Genomic DNA, 20,358 nt, shown 5'->3' with positions numbered 1-20,358 from the left:
GTGTTGGTAAAAACAATCTTTATGCTGTCACTACTCCTTTTAGCTCTGAGTGGGAATATAGGGGGCCTGAAGTCACCTCAAAACAAAGGAATAGCCAAGCAAGAACAGTAATGCTGCTTGGTGCCCCAGGAAGAAAAGAAAAGGTAAGTGCACCCAAGGAAGGTTAGTCTATGTCTCATTAAGAGGCAAACATCATCTTCAGAGAGGATAAGGCAGCAAGAGACAAATTTACCATATGAGAGCATCTAAAACCAAGAACTGGTGGCAAAGGGAAATATAGAGGGAAAATAACCTGGCATCACAGTTAATATCTGCCCATAATTAAAGTCCTCGAAATTCAGAGTATTATCTCATTTAAGCCTGACAACAACCTGTGAGGTAAACAAGATATAATTTAACTCAGGTTTACAAATTAAGAAACTCGAAGAGCTTAAGCAAGTAGTTAAGTGATTTCCCCAAGGTTTATAAAGAAATGAGTCAATTACTTCTTCATCCTGAATAAATGTATATGTGTATGTAATACTAATTGCTCTAATGAACATAAAAGCAAGACAAGAACACAGCATAAGCAAGCAAGAATACTCCTTGCTTGGGAAGAACACATGTACACATAATAATTACCTAAACTGACTTAAAAATCTGAAAATTCTGAGGTTTCCTAAAGTTGAATTTACTTTCCTAATGCTTACACCAGTGGTCAGCATTGCCCAAGAGACATTCAGAGAAAAAAAAAAAAAGCGTGCACTGCTTGGGCTCTGCCCCTGAAGATTCTGATTTAAGTGCAGTCTGGGGATAGCACCGGCATCTATATTTTATTAAGTATTACAGGTGGTTCTGTTGTACCCTAAAGGCTGAAGAGCACTACTCACACTAACAGAAAGAGAGCTATCACAAGAAGGCTGAGGCTCAAGGACTGCCTGTGATTAAGGGAAGTCAATCAAAGTACTCCACAGTGTCTCTGGAAAAGAGCCATCCTCCCCAAGCTTTGCCCAGAGCTGAAGGCAATGATGGACCACCCAGCCATGGCTCAGGCCTCACAGGGTACCTGGCTCTCGGGACTGGCTATCATCACAAATGTGCAGGTCCAGGCGGGAGATGAGCAGATGGTAGGAGGACTCTTTCACATCAAAGTTCTCAAAGTACTGGCTGAGGCGGTTGCTGCTATTGTTGCTGCTGCCCTGGCTGCCACCAAATGCCTGGGCCCAGGACTGCTGGGCACTGGGAGCAGGTGAAGTGACCTACATTTGAAAGAGAGAAAAACAAGAAGTCCAAACCCTGACGGACTTCTTTGTAAACTTTTCTAAAGCTTTAGTCCAGCCTGAAGAAAACTATAATTTAGCAAGATGCTCCTTCTCCTCTCATAACTGTTTACCTGGCAACACACTTAGGTCTGTCCCACCTAAATAACCCAAATTCAAAAACCTTAATTAGTCTAGTAACTGTCAGAATTCTGTTCTGAGGTTTGAACTGCCCTCCAAGCTCTTACACCCCAGGACTTAGCTAACCAATGGATGCTAAAAATACCTCTTTAGGAAGTCTTCCTTAAATGTCCTCTTTCAGCCTGGGTAGTTAGATGCCTTGTCCTTGTGCTCTCACAGCATAATGTTTACAGCAGTTACCACATCACATTGTAAGAACTTGTTTATGGTCTATATTTCAAAATGGTGTGTTCCAAGGGCAGGGACAAAAGGTTTATTCTACTTTTCCTCTCCAGTGGCTAGCACTGTATATCTAACATTCAGGAGGCACCCAATGAACAGAATAAATAAATAAAACAGAGGCCCAGGCAAAGCCTATGCCCATCCAGAAGTAAATGACAAGTCCCCCAAATAAGCCAAATAAAGTCTAGACTCAACTATGTTGGTATGAATATGGTCTGGCCTACCATCTCCCCAGCCCCACCAAGGGAATCTATTTTGCCTCTAACCTGTACAGGTTCGGGGGCCAGGCTCTTTCTCTGCTGGGCTGACTTTTCCATGGCCTCGCTCAATGATTCTGCATACTTCATCATAGCCTTGAGCTGAGAGTCAGTCAGCACCCAGAGCAGGTCATCCAAAAGGAACATCAGCTTGGAGGCTACGACGTTGCAATCTTTGGTCTGAAGGGGCCACAGAGAACACAGGTTCAACATCTTGTATCATTCCAGCTCCTCAAAGTGACTATCACCCAATCAGTTTCAGAGATGGCTGTTCAATCGCCAGTCCATGAAAGGAAAGTATCGAGCACTTTGGAGAGTCAGTTTCCTAAAACTACTAAAGCAGGAACAGACAATTGCCAAGTGCTTATGTCAGTGTCCCTATATATGAGTAAAAATTGTGGTTGTCAAAATTAAGATGACAGAGAGGTGGAAATCTTCTCTTATTGGTGGATACTGTACAACACTGAATTGCAGGTCCTCCCTTTTCAACTGTCATTCCAGGGACCAATAACATTTTTAAAAGAGAATATACCAACTCCCAGGCTGTCTAGGAAGATGGAAGATGGAATTTTTCATGAAGACAGAGAACACACTCACTCTTCTCTTGAGGGCTATTTGGATCCTGCCTTGGTTGGTAATAAGCCTCAGTGGGGTGGTGACCAGGTCTTGATCACCGCTGTCTGTAGCATCTGCCTCAATCCGAAGTGTTTGCCAAGTTATTTCCTTAAATGTTAAAACCTAGAAGGAGAGAGAGTAAAATCCCTTAATTTTGTGTATGAAATTAACCAAGAGGCCAGAAGTCCAAGTGAGACTGGCAAGGCAGAGATTCCCACCATTCTCAGCTGGAATCCTATCAATAGAAGGCAGTGGATCAGAGATCCATAACTGAGGACAGGATGTAGTAGTAACACTGGACAGAAGGGATTCTTGGGTTCCCAAGAATAGGGGATCATTTGAGGAAATCCCCCAAGGAGGAATAATAACCTTTAAGGATTAATCCTACTCTAAACACCCCCTCTGCCATTCTTTCCTCTTGCAATACTAGAGCTGTCACCTCTCCTCGGCGGGGGTCGGTGATGCGGGTGAGGCGGAGGTCACTCTGTTGCCAGTTGGGGTTGACACTATAACCCTGGAGCTGCCACAATTCAAAAGAAGCATGGAAGGCCTTGGAGTGAATCTTGATGGTGATGGAATTGACGATGATGAACATCCCTTCCACCACCTTCTCGGCAAAGCCATATTCACTACAACAAATGAGACCAATGTTCGGGACCATGTGAGACCGTACATACTCTTTACACTGGAAGACATCAGACAAGACTATTAACAATGCCCATCTTTGGGTGCTAGAAAAGTGAATGACTTTTTTTATTTCTCTTCTCATTTCTACTTTCTTACATTTTTTAAATTTCTAAAAGAAATTTATGATGATGACACAGTATTCTTTTTAATAGGATTTAAAAAAAAAAAAAAGAATGGAATAAAAGGAAAAGAATTTACCTGGAAACAATCTTCCTTCTGTTACAAAGAATAAATTAAAAAATCTTTTTATAGTCCGCAAACTTCCTGAATAAATATCTGAACATATTCTGTGAGGGAAGGTATAACTACAGAAAGGAAACACCAGGTTTCCATGAAATCTTCAAAGACAGTGCATACTCTGCAAAAGCAGTGAAAAGAGGAAAGAAGTACAACTAGGTGAGCAAGCGGTATAATACTGTGAAATCTAATCAAGGACAGTTCCACCTTTACCCTATCAAATATATCCCAAAGATCACAACTACACTTTCAAAGTGAGAGGCCAGAAATGACAAGGAAGAATGAAGGCCATCTTGAAGTACTTCTGGATACGGAAAACAAAGACATTCTTGACATATAGGTGAAATCAATTCTATTACAACAAATGAAAAGAAGGTCTTGAAATTTAAAACTAAAACAAACATACATATAAAGTTGACCCTTGAATAACGTGGGGGTTAGGGGCACTTACCCCACTACCCCTCCCCGCAGTCAAAAATGCACATAAAATTTTCAACTCTCTAGAAACTTAACTAAGAGCCTTATGTTATTGGAAGCCTTACCAATAACAAACAGTTGATTAACACATATTTTGTATGTTATGTGAATTATATAATGTACTCTTATAATAAGGTAAGCTAGAGAAAGAAATATTATTAATAGAATAAGGAAAAGAAAACACATTTACAGTATTGTACATATTTATTGAAAAAAATCTTTGTATAAGTGGACCTGTACAGTTCAAACCCATGTTGTTCAAGGGCCAACTGTAGATGTATATTTGTAATTTATGTCATAAATAGCTAATATCTCTAATGTATAAAGAGCTTCAAAAACTTGAGAAGAAAAACACCAACGGTCCAATAGGACAAAGTATGGACAGCTCACAGAAAAATAAATGTAAACAGATATTAAACAAAAATGATGTTCAATCTCACTCAAAAATCAAAACTACACTGGGAATCACTTGATTTAAGACAAAGGTGACAAGTGGGTAAAGGAGATCAAATATATGGTAGCTGAAGGAAATGGGACTTTGGATGGTAATCACACAGTAGAATATACAGATGTCAAATAATAATGTACACCTGAAAATTATATAATTGTATTAACCAATGTTCCCCCAATAAACTTAGTTGAAAAAAAAGAAAAGACAAAGGTGACAGTGTAGTATAAAAAGATGTTTTTGTCAATAACAGTGCACAGTCAATCTGAGGCTATCTATAGAGAACAAAAATATGAACCCCTATCTTAATTAAGCCAAAAAAAAATCAGTTTCAAGGTTGACTGAGATCTAAAAGTGAAAGATCAAATAACAAAGCTTTTAGAAGAAAACAGAGAATATTTTCATGACTTAGGATAGGAAAAGATTCCTTAAACAAGACAAAAAAGTACCAACCATAAAAAGAAAAATAGATATACTAGACTACATTAGAATTAATAATTTCTGTTCAACAAGAAAACAACATTAAGAGTGACAATGCACCCACGGAGTAGAAGATTATTTGTAATACATGTTTTATAGTTTTAACTTTGGAACCATGTAATTTTATATAGTTAAAAAAATAAATTTAAAAACAATTAAAAAATTAAAAACAAACTGATATAAAACTCCTAGGAGATAATATACGAGAAAATCTAGATGACCTTGGGAATGGTGATGCAATTTTAGATACAACACCACCAAAGACATGATCCATGAAAGAATGGATAAACTGGACTTCATTAAATTAAAAATTTCTGTTCTGTAAAAGACAGAGAATGAGAAGACAGGCCACAAACTGGGAAAAAATACTGGCAAAAGACACATCTGATAAGACTGTTACCAAAATATACAAAGAACTCTAAAACTCAATAAAAAAACAAACAACCCAATTAGAAAATAGTCCAAAGACCTTAATAGAAACCTTATCAAAGATATACAAGTGGCAAAGAGGCATACGAAAAGATTTTCTACATCATATGTCATCAGGGAAATGCAAATTAAAACAAGATCCTACTCCTACTACACACCTATTGGAATAGCAAAAATCCAGAACACTGACAACATCAAGTGGTAAGGAGGATGTGAAGCAGCAGGAACTCTCACTGATCTTTGGTGGGAATGGAAAATTATAAAACCACTTTGGAAGACAGTTTTAGTGGTTTCTTTCGAATGTAAACATACTCTTACCATACAAACTAGCAATGACGCTCCTTCATATTCACCCAAAGGAGATGAGAACTTATGTCCACACAAAAACTTGCATGTGGACATTAAAAGCAGCATTAGTCATAACTGCCAAAATTTGGAAGCAACCAAGATGCCCTTCAGAAGGTAAATGGATAAATAAACTGTGGTACACCCAGACAATTGAATATACTTTAGCACTAAAAAGAAATGACATGGAGGAAATAACATGAAAAGACATGAAGGAACCTTAAATGCATATTACTAAGTGAAAGAAGCCATTCTAAAATTACAGAATCATTGTATGATTCCAACTATATAACATTCTAGAAAAGGAAAAGCTATGGAGACAGTAAAAAGACCACTGATTGCCAAGGGTTAAGGGTGGGGAGAGAGTCAAATAGGTGGAGCACAGAGGATTTTTAGGGCAGTGAAAATACACTGATGTATGATGCTATCACGATGGATACACAAAATGTACCAACAGGAGTGAACTTTAATGTAAACTATGGACTTTGGGTGATTATGACGTGTTAATGTAGGTTAATCAATTGTTAACAAATGTACCACTCCAGTGGAGGACGTTGATAATGGGGGAGGCTATGCATGCATGGGGGTAAGGATACATGGGAAATCTCCATACCTTCCTCTTAATATTACTGTGAAACTAAAACTGCAATAAAAAATAGTCCTCAGGAAAAAAAAAAATGTACCTCTCTATATGTCAAATTAATACCCAAATATATGAAGAATGACTTCAAGTGACTTTAAAACACAGTATTTTGACCACACATTCCTAATTGGATATATCAAAAAGTTAAAACATATGCATACACATAGAAATATACTGCATTCAGTAGTTTTATTGATAGTTATAATATTAGTTTTGTTATTTTTTGAAACTATTAAAAAAGTAAATCATTTATTACTATGTTATTGTTGTTAGGAAGCAAGATTCAGCACATGAATAAAAAATACAAATATTAAATCTAAAAAGTTAACTCAAATCCTCTTTTTTAAATTGAGAAATATCAGGATATCATCATGATTTATTTTTCTTTTTCTTAAAAATACCTTTGCCCTAGAACTAAACACTGAAAAGCCCTTAAAGCAATGATAATTCAATGAATACCATTTTGCCCAGACTGCAGTCTCTAAATAATATTTCTCACTAAAAGGAATTAGGGTTCCTTGGAGAAATGTTTGATTCCAGGTCTGAGGTAAGGATGTAAAGAGAAGCCTAAAACATCTTGCTCTGTCTAAAAGCAGGACAATTACTAGGGTCTTGTCCAAAGGACTCAGGAAGTGACTCTGAAAGATTCTCACTAGCCAAAGATAGGGATATCTGAACACCAAAAAGAATAATGACTGTAAAAGTATGACATACAACAAACATATTTAAAAAGTAAATTCAAATTAAAAGCAAAAACCAAAAAAGTCAATGTAAACATAGGACATAAAAAAATGTAAAATGTGAAAGTATGTAAAAAGAATGTAAAATAGTAAGCCGTTCTGGAAGAGTTTGACAGTTTCTTAAAAAGTTAAATCCTTACCCACCATACCACTCAAGCACACCATTCCTAGGTGTTTACCCAAGAGAAATAAAAGCACATAACCACAGAAAAACTTGTATATAAATATTCATAGCAGCATTATTCACAATAGTCAAAAAATGGAAAGAAAAGTCCATCAACAAGTGAATGGATAAATAAACTGTTATATCCACACAATGAAATAATATTATTCAGCAATAATGGGAATGCACTATTGATAACTTAACAACATGGATGAATCTCAAAATTATGCTCAATAAAAGACGTCAGACCAAAAAAAAGTACGTACTATATAATTTCATTTATATAAAATTATAAAAATGCAAACTAATCTATAGTGACAGAGAACCAGTGTTTGTCTGGGAATAAGAGGGGGTGGGAAAGGGAAGGGAGAGGATACAAAGAAGAATAACGCTATGTATAGGGGTGACAGATATGTTCATTATCTTGATTGTGTTGACGGTTTCATGGGTATATGCAAACGCCAAAACTTATCAAATTGTATACTTTATAGATATGCAGTCTATTTTATGTCCATTTCACCCTAATAAAACTAAAAAAAAAAACATCCATAAATTCAAAACGATAAGCCTCCTTCTTCCCCCCACCACCTAAAATAATTCTCTGGAGATTATTAGGGTGTCGACTCATAATTCTTTTTCTGTTGAGATATAATTTATAAATAACATTGTATCTGGTTTAGGTGTACATAATTCTTAAATGTGATAAAGGTAAATAATCTAGCATTTATCCTGACATTCCTGTACAAACTATATTTCAGGATAATCAAATAGTTGGTAAAAGAACATTCTTTAAAGACCATAGCTAATAAATGCAATAAGAAGAAAATAGTTATAAAATCCCTATTTTGTATCCCACAATGAAATAAAGGACCTAGACAACTATCATCAATGGTCCTTAAACCATGTGGTGGAAAGTAGGTAAGGATCTTATCATAATGGACAAATGAGGCCAACATCATTTGCATCCACTAATTAATCTTAACCATAGTGACGTTAGGTGTCTCCAGATATGTTACAATAGGAAATACATAGTACCATTTCTGAAATATTATTATTAAAAAAAAATTAAATCAAATCAAAACTTTAAATCTAACTACCAGATTAAATGAGAAACATTTTAAATAACTTGAAGAAATAATCAGCCAAAAATATAAAATGTGGGAAATTCTTTAGAAAAAAACAATCCAGTTTCTACAAATGAATGGTATATTTAAAAGTGTGGGGGGGGGTGGTTAGAATTAAAAAGCTTTAAAACTCATATCACCTAAAATAATGTGTAGAGCTCTTTTGATCCACACTATAGTGTAAAAAATCTATTAGAAACAATTCAGGAAATTGAATATGAAATTCATATTAGATAATATTAAGAGAAATTGCTGTTAATTTTATTAATTGTGATAACAGTATTGCAGGGGTCTTTTTCTTCTTTCTTCCCAGTCTTCATTAACGATACATAATACAGAAATACTTACAGGTGGAATTATATAGTCAGGGATTTGTTTCCAAGTACTATAGCACAAACACACACATAGCCACAAAGTGGTAAAAGAAAGATGGGGGAAAATGGCAAAATATGTTAATAACTGTTGAAGTTAGATCTTGGGTGCATGGGGGTTCATTACACTATTCTCTCTACTTTAGTGTATGTTTTAAATTTTCCATGATAAAGTTTTTATTTTTTAACTAAAGGGTGATCTGGAACAGTTAATGTTTCCAACTAACCTCTGTCCTGCAGCGAGAGCAATGGGAGACTGTCCGTTGGGAGGCCGAGGCTCCTCACATGTCTTCATCTCCACCTCTACCTTATCCAGACACTGAAATAAAAGACATGACGAAGTAAGCGTCTGTACAAAAATCCACACAGCACAGACTGTCTTATTCATCTTTGGTCTCCAGGGACTAGTTGACTGCTATGCTCACAGTGGGAAGACAATATTTATTGAATGAATGAACGAACGAACTGAGCTACAAGGAGAGATCTCACTTTTCTCCTTCCATTTAAAATAGCAGCCGAACTCCATGACAAGTATAGGATTAGCTCACAGCAGAAAACTAAAACATAAATCCAAGCTACAGAGATATTACTGTTCCTGGGGATACTAGTCTTTGGGATAAAGACATGTATCAATCAGTTCCTGAATAGCTTTCAGCTGATAATCACTCAACAGTCCATATGAATTGAGACCTCTAATTTTCCCTCTGTCAGGTTCCCAAGAGAAAATAGGGAAATCTAAAAGTAGTATGTGGGCAGCAAAATTTGTCATGAAAAACAACAAAAGAAAACAAAACAAACTCAGAACTCCTGGGCCTTGTGTGTCATTGTTAATTCCTATACTGCCCAGCAGTTCCAGAATAAGTCCAGACAATAGTCATTCTGTCTGAGAGAGAACTCACAGGCCACACAGAAGCATTCACTACTCCCAAAAGGGACAGCCTATCAGGAATCCTCCCCATCTTCTCTTAGATCTTTTAAAACCCTACCCCAGCCATCCCCATTCGATTACTTGCAATCAAGAAATGCCAGTACCAAGCAAATTGGGTGCGTCTTCAATTTTGTCCACTGGATCTGAAAGAGGAAAGCAAAGACTCAGAGCTGTGGAAAGCAGGCCGGCCGGCCAAAGAGGACATTAGCCCTCTGACCACCATTCTCACCCGGATGGAGGCCCTGTTGCAGTAGACCCGAGTGATGGCTAACCAAGTGGGCAGCTCCAGTACATTCTGTAGAACCTCTTCATCCAGCTCCAGGTTGGTAAGCTGACCCTCTCCTTTCAGGGTGCTCAAGTTGATTTTGTCTGGGGAAAGATTCTTAGTGAACCTGAAAAGAGTAATGATAAGAAACTATAATTTCCATAGGACTCTTCTAAACAGGCATTATGGACAATAACACTTCTGAATTTAGAGAAAAGAGAACGTCATTAGATAACATTTGTGTGTTATCTAACGTCATTAGATAACATACTGTGTCTCTGCCATGTAAGATGTTAGGTGAGACCTACCATTCCCATGATTATGTCATCTTTCTACTCAAGAACCTACAATACAGATCCTGAGGAAATGGCTGCAGCAATGGCAATATAGCTTTTTGATATTTCTGAATCCCTACATAAAAAGACAGAGCAACTAGATAGCAACACAAAAAGCCCATTGATAACATTTAAAACAAAACTAGAAGATAAAGCATCTTTATAACCCCCCATATACAAGCAGGAGGGGAGAAAACATCAATAGCCACAAGACCTGAGTGCACAAGCAGCTGTGCAAATGAACATAGAGGGAGGCAATAGGGCATCTGAAAGATCCAAGAACAGGATAACCAAGTGCTACGTGAAAAGCAATGTGGGCCATTTTGAGAATAGCATCCGAAACTGGAAGGATTCTATCCATTGCAAGAGGTCGCCAGTGAGGCCCAAAGGAGCTGGAGCAGTCTAACTCTATAAATTCTTAGAACTAAACAAGGCTCCTTCCCAAGACAGGGCCCCCACACTAAGAAGAAACTGCTGGGAGAGGAATCTAAACTGAGCAAGACAGGGATAACAGAAATGAAAAAAAGAGTCCAATTAAAGTAGGGGGTGGGAGGCAGACCAAGATATCTCAGAAAGCAAGCCATTATATATTTTTTAACAATACTTGAAACAACAGAAGAGGGAGCTCTATGAAGTTAGAAAATGAAACATTAACAGGCTAATTATTAGTTTGGTAAGTAGCGTAAAATGAAACTGCAGACCCTTCCACATATCTTTGATGTGATAAAAGAACATACAACCACTCACAGTCTTGCCAAAGAGATTGAACCTGAATCTCATCATGCTGTTGGGTCTAGCTGCTAATTTGCAGGAAATACAGGAAAGGAAAACTGCTGAACAGCACCGTAAGTATACAATTAACAAAATACAGACTATGGAAAACTCTATAGGTCAAGTGGCCTGGACATAAACAAGTCACACAGGTCTTCAGTTTTCTCAATCTTGTGACTGTTTCACAATCATTTTCTCCAGTCTTTGCTCATGTACTCTCACCACCTACTCCTTTTCCTGGAGCACCCTCATCATGATCTGCTATTCAAGTCCAACTCAAGACTTCACATCAAGGCTTTCTGGCCCTAACTACTGCAACTCCCATTAAACATTTAGGTTCTTAGGATGTTCTCTAATTCTCCCATATGTAACCATCCCTGTGCAATTAATCAGATGTTAAGTCCTTTGATATCAGTGGCTTAGTCTTAGCCATCCTTCTTTATTAAAATGGTTACCTAACAGAATGCTGAGCCTACATACCTCTTAGCTAACTACCTTGATGGCTAACTATTCCCAGCTCCTTTCTCTCATCTCTTTTGGCTGGATCAATATAATCCCAGTTCTTCGTAGCATAATCCTCTCTCCTGTATGACAAAGTATCTAGATGAATCTCATCCTTGTAATTATCACTGTCACTGCCTCTCATAATCACTATTTTTCACCACAATAATTAATTGTATCTTGCCCTCCACCCACAACTATACTTAGCCCTTATATATACTAGATGCTAATAGTTGACTTTAGAATTATATATTGCTTACCAATTTTTATTTTTCACCCACATCCTTTCCTTATACTGTACTGTGTATTTAGTGTTTTTGGTTTTCCTTGAACCATAAGATCATGACATGCAAGAGTTTTATCTTTAAATTTTTTTCTATAATGTCTAGAATGGTAATATTATGCAAAAAGGCTCTTTAACAATTTTTTAAATGATAGTAAAAAAATTTTTAAGTTTATAAATATGCAAAACAATACTGTAGATAATAAGGGATACAGACGGAATGCATTGGCATGATAACAAATCAGGAAAGTGCTTACCTGTGGGACAAGGGGAGGGGTCCACAGGAAGTTTCTCAAGTTGGGGGGTGACTATATGGCTGTTCATTATACTACTGTTTTTACCATTTTAAATGGCAAATATTTCATAATAAATCTTTCTAAGATTCCTGTCAATTACTTATTGTATGTACTTACTATTGGGAGTACTCTGCCATAGGAGGTCTCTAACACTGCTACATGGTCTTGCTGGGTATGCCAAAAACACACAACCCTGACCACTCCTTATCCAGACCACTTCTCAGGACTGTGTTACAAAAAGCAGCTTTGAGGAATGAAGTAATGTACCACTCCAGGACAAAGAGTTGGCTTGCTTATCACTTACCAAAAGCAATAGATTCCCCAAGCTCAATGTTCCATTCCTATAATACATGTGCAGGTATCCATCTGGGCCCGTTCATGTCACTCCCATGAGACCTGGGGGTGGGGGTAAAGGGAACTGATACAAACATATGTTTATACTGTTTGGTGGGCCATGAGCAATTAAGTCCTGTGTCTCTGATTCAGGAGTCTCATGTGTTCTGCCATATCCATGAACTGGAGGAGGCTAATTATTAGCTTCTAAATAGGGTAAAATAAAATCCCAGACCCTTACATATAGTTTTACTCATTTTAATAGATAAAAAGAAATTTAAATCAATATTTACTGAGTATGAACCAATTTTATTCTCTGAATCAAAAAGACAATCCTCTGAAAACTTGCCACAGAGGGAAAGAACTCCTTTATTCCTACAAGGAACGGCTACCTACAAGGAAACAGGACTGAGGTATAAAAGAAAAAAAAGAACACTTTAAACACTTCCATTTACATCAAACAACAACTGAAAGTAAAAGATATGGCGCATGCCCCTAAGGAACGTAGAGGAAATGTGGTCCTGAGGGAAGGAAAGGAACGGGAAGCAGAAAACAGAACTTAACATTATTTGTAATCGCTAGGTACAGGCAGGCTTCTTTTTCAAGCACCTTGAATATTTAAATATTACAATTATGATTTCTTCCTAGTGACTCTTCCTCTATTGTTAACTATTTAGGAAAGCCACATTAGCTCAGAAACTGGGGCAAGGCATCCTCCAGAAGCATTAGTCTTAAAGATAAGAATATCTGAAGACATAAAATTAGTTCCTTCTGTCCTCCCACATGATTCTCCCTACCTTAGCTGAAAATCATGGCAGGAATGAGACACTGTCAGAGATGGGAGTAATAAGCCCTTTAATAAACAAGAGCAGGGAAAAAACTGAGACTCACTACCACAAGCTACTTTATGATAAAAAGGCATTTTAAAGAAAAGAAAGTGACAGGAACCTTTTCAAGTATGTTCCTCTCTGAAAAAAAGAGGAACATACTTCAAATAAAATGAAACAATACCGTTTCTTAGCACTGACATTCGCAGTGATTATACTAAATAGGTACCATAAATTTAATGTCTACATTGTATTCTATGAAAAATCTAACTCTATTTACAGCTCCATATAAAATAAATGTCATTTAGAAGCCTTGAAAAAAAAAAGTATGTGATTGTGTTACATTTTCTCTTAACCTTGCCAGTATTTAGGGCAATGTGTCTCAAACTACTCTTCTCTGATCACATGGGTGGAATCACTTTGGTATGTTTATCTTAACCTGCAGATTACTGGATCACACCAGATACACTGAATCACAATGGGAAAGGGTAAAGAATTTGAATTTTTAACAAACTCAAAGTAATTTCTTCTGTTCTCTAAAGTTTGAAAATGGCTTAATCTGAGGTTTCAGTTAACCAGCTAAAAAAATTCAAATAAGAGAAAATAGAGGCTGCAGATGGAGAAGAGATGCATAAATCCATTCCTTGGAAACAAACTTTTCAACTTATGTTCTTATTATGGCTCAGTGGTTAAGAGCACCGGCTTTAGAGTTAGACTTGGACTCAAAACCAGGCTCTCTTACTTACTAATGCTGCGACTTTAGGCAAACTGTTCAACAAACATCACAAGGCTGCTGAGATTAAAGAGCTAAATAACATGAATTAAATACCTGGCATTTATTAAATGTTCAATAAATAAATCATAATCATTGTTATTTCTGGATTCCACTATTCTCTCCTTTTAGAAAAGGCTTAAATTATTATCTTTTAAAAAAGAAAAGGTTTAGGTGCTCATTTCACAACGTATATAAATGTCAAATCATTACATTGTATAACAAAAACTAATATAATATTGTATGTCAATTTAAAAAAATGTTTAGAAGGCTTAGATTATTATCCTAGGACTCAGGTTTTCTTCAAGAGACAACCCCTCAGATCTACCTTTCTACCTCAATGTAGCATCCTCTATTCCCAGGATACTTATTTCTATCCTTTTAATCTAGGTATCTAGAAATTGAAATCTGAACAAAGTTAAAACTGAATTAATATTCCCCAGAAATCCTACCCATTATATATCACTTTGACTCTAGGAATAGATTTTCATCCCTTGTCTCTCTAGTACTAATGGGTCACAAGAAAACAACAGAGGACAGGGAATAAAATTATCAATGGAGTCAGTCAAAACCAAGCTTGCAAAGGCCAGGCCAACCAACTGAAAACAGGCCCATAGTTGGCAACTGACAGAGTTCTATGAACTCTGTAGGCATGACAACTGGCAAATGACAGCATTGACTTCTCCAGGGTAGTTCTGACAATAACCAGGTGGACTTACATTTCTGATTGTCTTGGGAATGATGCACTGTGTGAACACCAGCCAGCCAGGACTGGAGACTAACCTCAGTGAAGGCTGCTCATCAGCCAATTGGCACCCTACCCTCATCAACATTACTAACACAGAGAAACAACCGGAAAAGCACAAAACCTGTCTTCCCGCCCCAAAGCAGATGAGGCTCCCAGTGAAAGATGACCATTCATATTTCTGGGAAGGGCACAGAACAAAAAGCAAGAGAATAAACTTCATTTTACTAGATAATTTTTTGACTATCAGACTAGAGAATCTCTCTACAGAGATTACTTGACTCAGTCTCTATCTATTCACACAATCCCTCTTAACTTTTTCCCCAGACATTTTTATTCTGTCTGATTTAACATCTTTTGCTAGGCCACCACTGAGTATGTTAATGGACACTCAGCTTAAAATAATTTTGTCTTTTTATCCTATAGGCTGGGCCAGATCAATGTCCTTTGGACAACTACAAGTCATTTTAAAATATAATTTATTTTGTACACCACAAGTTGGGGAAAGCTTCATTTTCTGACCTGGATTAGCAGAACCAGACTACTAATGATAATGACATTTTACTTTTGTATCAGGCATTAAACTCAGGAACTTAAACTTTTGTCTCAATTAGTCTTCACAATTCTTCATTTTCCCCTATTTGAAAGAGCATGAGGTTCAGATGTGAAGTAATTTGCCCAAGGTGACAGGGCAGGAAGAGACAGAGGCAGAGTATGAACCCAGGTATGCTTCACTGCACTGTCTTGTTTCTACTAACATCTTCTCTTAATATTGCGTTCCTCCAAAACATACCTGGCACAGAATGGATTTATAAGCTGTCTCAGAGATGGTTGGAGGACATTTTTTCCCTTTCCTCTTTACCATGGACCGCTTAACCTCTGTAAGAAGAATAAATCTAAACTTTGGTGGGTAAAGTTATAGTGTAACTCCACCAAAAAACGTTTCTGAACTTTTACCAACCCAATCAGATTAACAAAATCTTTCTTAAGTATGCCCAGGGCTAATTCACCACCATTTCAGCAGTAATGTCCAATCTCTACCAAGACACTAACGAGACCACACAGGGTACTGTGCCATCAGCTCTATGATCAAATATGCAAATAACCATCAAAAGCTTAACAAACGAGAATTCTTCAAGTACACTAAGGACTGCTAATAGTATATGTAGGTCTGCTGGAACACCAAGGGCTGTTCTTCCAAAAGAATAACAATGATACATGTATTTCCTTTTCCATTTATCAATTTACTTTTAGGATTCAACAAAAAATGGATATCACCTCATTACTTTCTCAGAAAAGGCAGTAAGAATTTAACTAAATCTGTCCACATTTTATAGTAATAACAAAGAATAAGTAAAAAGGTGATCCATGGGGCCAGACGTTGTGAAGGAAATTTGTGGAGGTTTGCTCAACCAAGGAAATCACTGATCTAAGATTTGATCTGAAACCACCCCACAGTCCCTGGCACAAACTTTATTCAGCATTTGTGTTCCTAATTGAGGATGATATCACTGAGTCCAAGAGAGGCTGAAAAGGTCAATGAAAGCTTACTATTTATTCAACTTCAAGTATATGGGAAAACATTTTCTGGCCATCTGTTAACTGTCACAGAGCATAGACGCTAAGATGCAATTGAGTTGGAAAAACAGATTTTGATCAGGTTCCATTTCTGTCAAAGGACTGCAATCTGCCAAAGAGACAACAGAGAAAGGCTCTCAGACATCTTTGTGAAAATGTACAATGTTAAGTGAGAATTCTTAGATTTGTAGATTCACAGAATTTCAGAGCTAAAAAAGCTCTTAATCTTTAGTCCAAATCTATAATTCACAAGTGGTCAGAAAGTTAAATGACTTGCCCAAGAATCACAGCTAGCCAGTGGTAAAGCTGGGAATAAGTAAATGGTAGAAATGGGACTTAACTCAGTATTCATTCAACTCTCCCACTACCTGCATCCTAGAATTCAGTATCTGTATTGCTAATAATAGGGTTCATAAATTGCAATAATCAGTCTGCTTCAGATCCCACAGAAACTGAACTTTCACAGAAGAATTAAAATGTTCGCAAATACCCTTTGCTTCCTTTGCTACTTTTTCCACTAAGGTGATCACAGTCCAGTCCTTGCTTGGCTTCTAAGCTTCCTATCCAAATCTACATCTAAGTATTTTCACTTCTCAGCCATACCACAGGATTGTCTTTAAGCAAAGATATAACACAACATAACCTGCAGCAGTTGATTCAGATACAGGATGCCTGCATCATCTAAACAAAACACCTCAATCACTAACATAGCTAACATTCCATCCCAGATAATCTGCTGAAATATGTTATTCAATTGTAGAGGCTAATAAGATTACTCTCCTAAGAAGTTTACTCTTAAAACTTCTACATAAGCAAATATATGCCTTTCATAGGAGAAAATTCTCTTCTCTTCTAGATTTTTATCTGTTTACAACATTGGTTTTTAAATTGGTTTTGTTATTTGAGGTACAATTTATATACAGTGGCTTATTTCTGAAGTTTTTATTTTGTTCTACTGATCTATCATTATACCTTTATATATATATATATATATATACACACACACACATACACATATATATATATATCTCTTTATTACTGTAACTTCATTTTAAATCTTGAAAATACATATTACAAATCCTTTCTTTTTTTTTTTTCCAACATTATTTTGACCATTCTCGGTCCTTTTCATTTCCATATAAATTTTTAAATCAGCCTGCCAATTTGTCAGGGGGGAAAAAAAAACAACCTGCTGAAAAACTACAGCACTGACTCTGTAGCTCAATTTGGAGAGATTAGACATATTAAAAATCAGCCTGCCTATCCTTGAACATAGTATACATTCAAGATATGGCATATTTATTTAGATTTAGGTCTTCTTTAACTCTTCTCAGCAATGTTTTATAGTTTTAGTATACATCTTTTCTTAAATTTATCTATATACTTAATATTTTTGGCACTATTGTAAAGGAAATGTATATTTTAGTCGTTAGCTGCTAAAAGATAGCAGAAGTGATAATTCTACATTGACCCTGTCTCCTGCGACCTTACTAAATTCAGTTATTTGCTCTGATAATTGTTTTGTAGATTCTTTAGGATTTTTTATGTAAACAATTATATCACCTGTGATATAATTAGATAAGTCTATAATAAATAAGTTTTGCTTCAACATTTCCAATCTTCGAATATACAATTGATATTTGCATGTTGATCTTGAAATCAGCAACCTTATTAAACTAACTTATTAGTTCTAAGAACATTTTTTTAAAAGAAGCCATAAGATTCTCTACATAGATATTCATGTTGTCTGCAACGTCTTTATCAGGTTTTTATTACCAAAGTTATAATAGATTTATTAAGCAAGTTTGGAAGTGTTTCCCTTCTTTATTCCCTAAAATAATTTGTGTTAACTAAGTATTATTTCTTCCTTAAAAGTTCAATAGAAATCACCAATAAAACTATCAGGGCCAGGGGCTTCTGGGAAAAAATGGCATAGATGATAGAGGCTTTGTTCATCCCTCTTGTGACCACATCAAAGTTGTGACAGAAACATGGAGCAAACAGCAAGGAAAGTCACCTGGGATTTAGATGATGGAAGCACTACAACTAAGGAGAAAAATAATTAATCAGCCTGCAATGATAGAAGGTAGGAGGCGAAGATGCGAGGATGCCCAGTCTGAGCAGCTGAGTGGGTCAGAGGCTACAGCAGCAAGAGCTAGCAGCTGCAGATGACTTCTTAAAAGGGCCATGTCTGCAAGCAAACTTTCGTGGTGACAGATCTGCTTGCTCTGAGCACCAGCACCCAGTGGGCTACATGGGGGTCACCAGGAACAGGGGAACACTGAGTTGTTGGAGTGAGGACCAGAGGTGAAGTTCTCTCCTGGGCAGAAGTGCTGGTGGTATCCATTGTTCCTCTGTTGAGCCCTCCCCTCTCCCAGTGTGCGGACACAGAGTCACCATAGCTGAGATGTCATCAACCTGGATAATAGAGGTCACTCTGCCCAGAGAATTCCCTGAAACTCCTCCTCCCCCAACTCACGGCCCCACCCAAGTCATATCCAGGTGTGTCCTCAGCAAGTCTGGTCCTCCTTGCTGAGCAGTGCCTAGACTCACACTGGGGGCAGCTGTCCTCAGTTTCTGGTGTGGTCTTTTGAGGCAACTATAAGCACAGCATCTGTGGATTGCTTGCTGAATCTTAACAGGTGGCCCCAGAGGAACTCAGGCTGGGGCTAAAATTGGCCTGCTGCTGAACTTCTCTCAGGACTGTGCCTCTGGACACCTACTACACAAAATCACACTAATAAGAACAGGAGACTTAAGAGCTTTGCCTGGTACATAGAAACAGACACAGAAAGGCAGCCAAAATGGGAAGACAAAGAAACAGAAACCATATGAAAGAACAGAACAGAGATCCAGATATAATGGAGCCAAGTAATCTAACAGATGCAGAGTTCAAAACACTGATTATAAAGATGCTCAATGAACTTAGGGGAAGTCTAGATGAATTCAGTGACAACTTTAACAAAGAGATAAAAAACATAAAAATAGAAATTATAAAAGGGAACCAGTCTGAAATGAAGAACACATTATCTGAGATGAGAAGTATATTAAATGGAATACACAGAGTGAATAAAGAAGAGGATCAAATGACCTATATAGAGGATGGGAAAGCCAAGGACACTCAATCAGAATGGCAAAAAAAAAAAAAAAGCCAAGACTACGACAATGACTTAAGGGGCCTATGGGACACTACTAAATGTAAAAATATCCGTGCCATAGGGGTACCAGAAAAAAAAACAAGATGTTGAAGAGCTATTTGAAGAAATAATGATGGAAAACTTCCCTAACCTGATGAAGGAAATAAACAGAAAACCCCAGAAAGCTCTGTCCCAAAAACCAAGAACCCAAAGAGGTTCACACTAAGACACGATCATAATTAAAATGCCAAAGGTTAAATACAAAGAGAGAATCTTAAAAGCAGCAAGAGAAAAGCAGATAGTTACCTACAAGGGAGCACCCATAAGACTGGCAGCTAATTTCTCAAAAGATACTACACAGGACAGAAGGGCTTGGCATGAAATATTAGATATGATGAAAACCCAGCATCTACAACCAAGAACACTTTATCCAGCAAAGCTATCATTTAGGGTCGAAGGACAAAGAGCTTCCCAGACAAAAAGAAGCTAAGTTGATTTATCAACACCAAGCCAGTATTATAGTAAATGTTGGAGGAACTTCTTTAAGAAGAAAAAACATGTATCAAAACATGAATAAAGAATGGTAACAACTACATTCCTAATGGAAAAGAATTAAGTGCTCCAACCAAAAGATAGAGTGGCTGAATGGATAAGAAAACAAGAGCCCTACATATGCTGCCAACAAGAGACTTACTTCAGATTAGAAGACAAGCACACACAGACTAACAGGAAGGAGATGAAAAAAGATATTCCCTTAATGGACGTAGAGGGTATCGCACTGAATGAAATAAGTCAGATAGAGAAAGACAAATAAGACATGAAATAATACATGTGGAATCTAAAGAACAAAATAAACAACAACAAAAGTAGAAATAAACTCATAGATACAGAGAATATTTTGAGGGCTACC

General features: G+C 37.0%; 1 protein-coding gene and 1 long non-coding RNA gene across 3 annotated transcripts in view; both read right to left on the bottom strand.

Annotated features, from left to right (window-relative positions):
• The window catches only part of LOC111747495, a 1,755-nt gene extending 716 nt beyond the window's left edge, over positions 1 to 1,039 (bottom strand). Inside the window, exon 1 of the long non-coding RNA XR_002783554.1 lies at positions 622 to 1,039. This is a non-coding gene — a long non-coding RNA (uncharacterized LOC111747495). The remainder of the gene's footprint in view (positions 1 to 621) is intronic.
• UHRF1BP1 (UHRF1 binding protein 1) overlaps positions 1 to 20,358 on the bottom strand; it is a 60,791-nt gene that overhangs the window by 26,703 nt on the left and 13,730 nt on the right. For both annotated transcript variants that reach the window (XM_023538535.1, XM_011373498.2), the window contains exons 2-8: positions 9,835 to 9,997; positions 9,710 to 9,748; positions 8,905 to 8,996; positions 2,973 to 3,162; positions 2,516 to 2,656; positions 1,928 to 2,098; positions 1,046 to 1,238 (exon numbers count right to left, since the gene is read on the bottom strand). In XM_023538535.1, coding sequence (XP_023394303.1) covers positions 1,046 to 1,238; positions 1,928 to 2,098; positions 2,516 to 2,656; positions 2,973 to 3,162; positions 8,905 to 8,996; positions 9,710 to 9,748; positions 9,835 to 9,997 — 989 coding nt within the window. The remainder of the gene's footprint in view (positions 1 to 1,045; positions 1,239 to 1,927; positions 2,099 to 2,515; positions 2,657 to 2,972; positions 3,163 to 8,904; positions 8,997 to 9,709; positions 9,749 to 9,834; positions 9,998 to 20,358) is intronic.

This window comes from Pteropus vampyrus, unplaced genomic scaffold (genome assembly GCF_000151845.1).
Source record: "Pteropus vampyrus isolate Shadow unplaced genomic scaffold, Pvam_2.0 Scaffold225, whole genome shotgun sequence".
Classification (NCBI taxonomy): Eukaryota; Metazoa; Chordata; class Mammalia; order Chiroptera; family Pteropodidae; genus Pteropus; species Pteropus vampyrus.
Note: the sequence above shows the minus strand (reverse complement) of the source record. Positions and strands in the feature narration are given on the sequence as shown.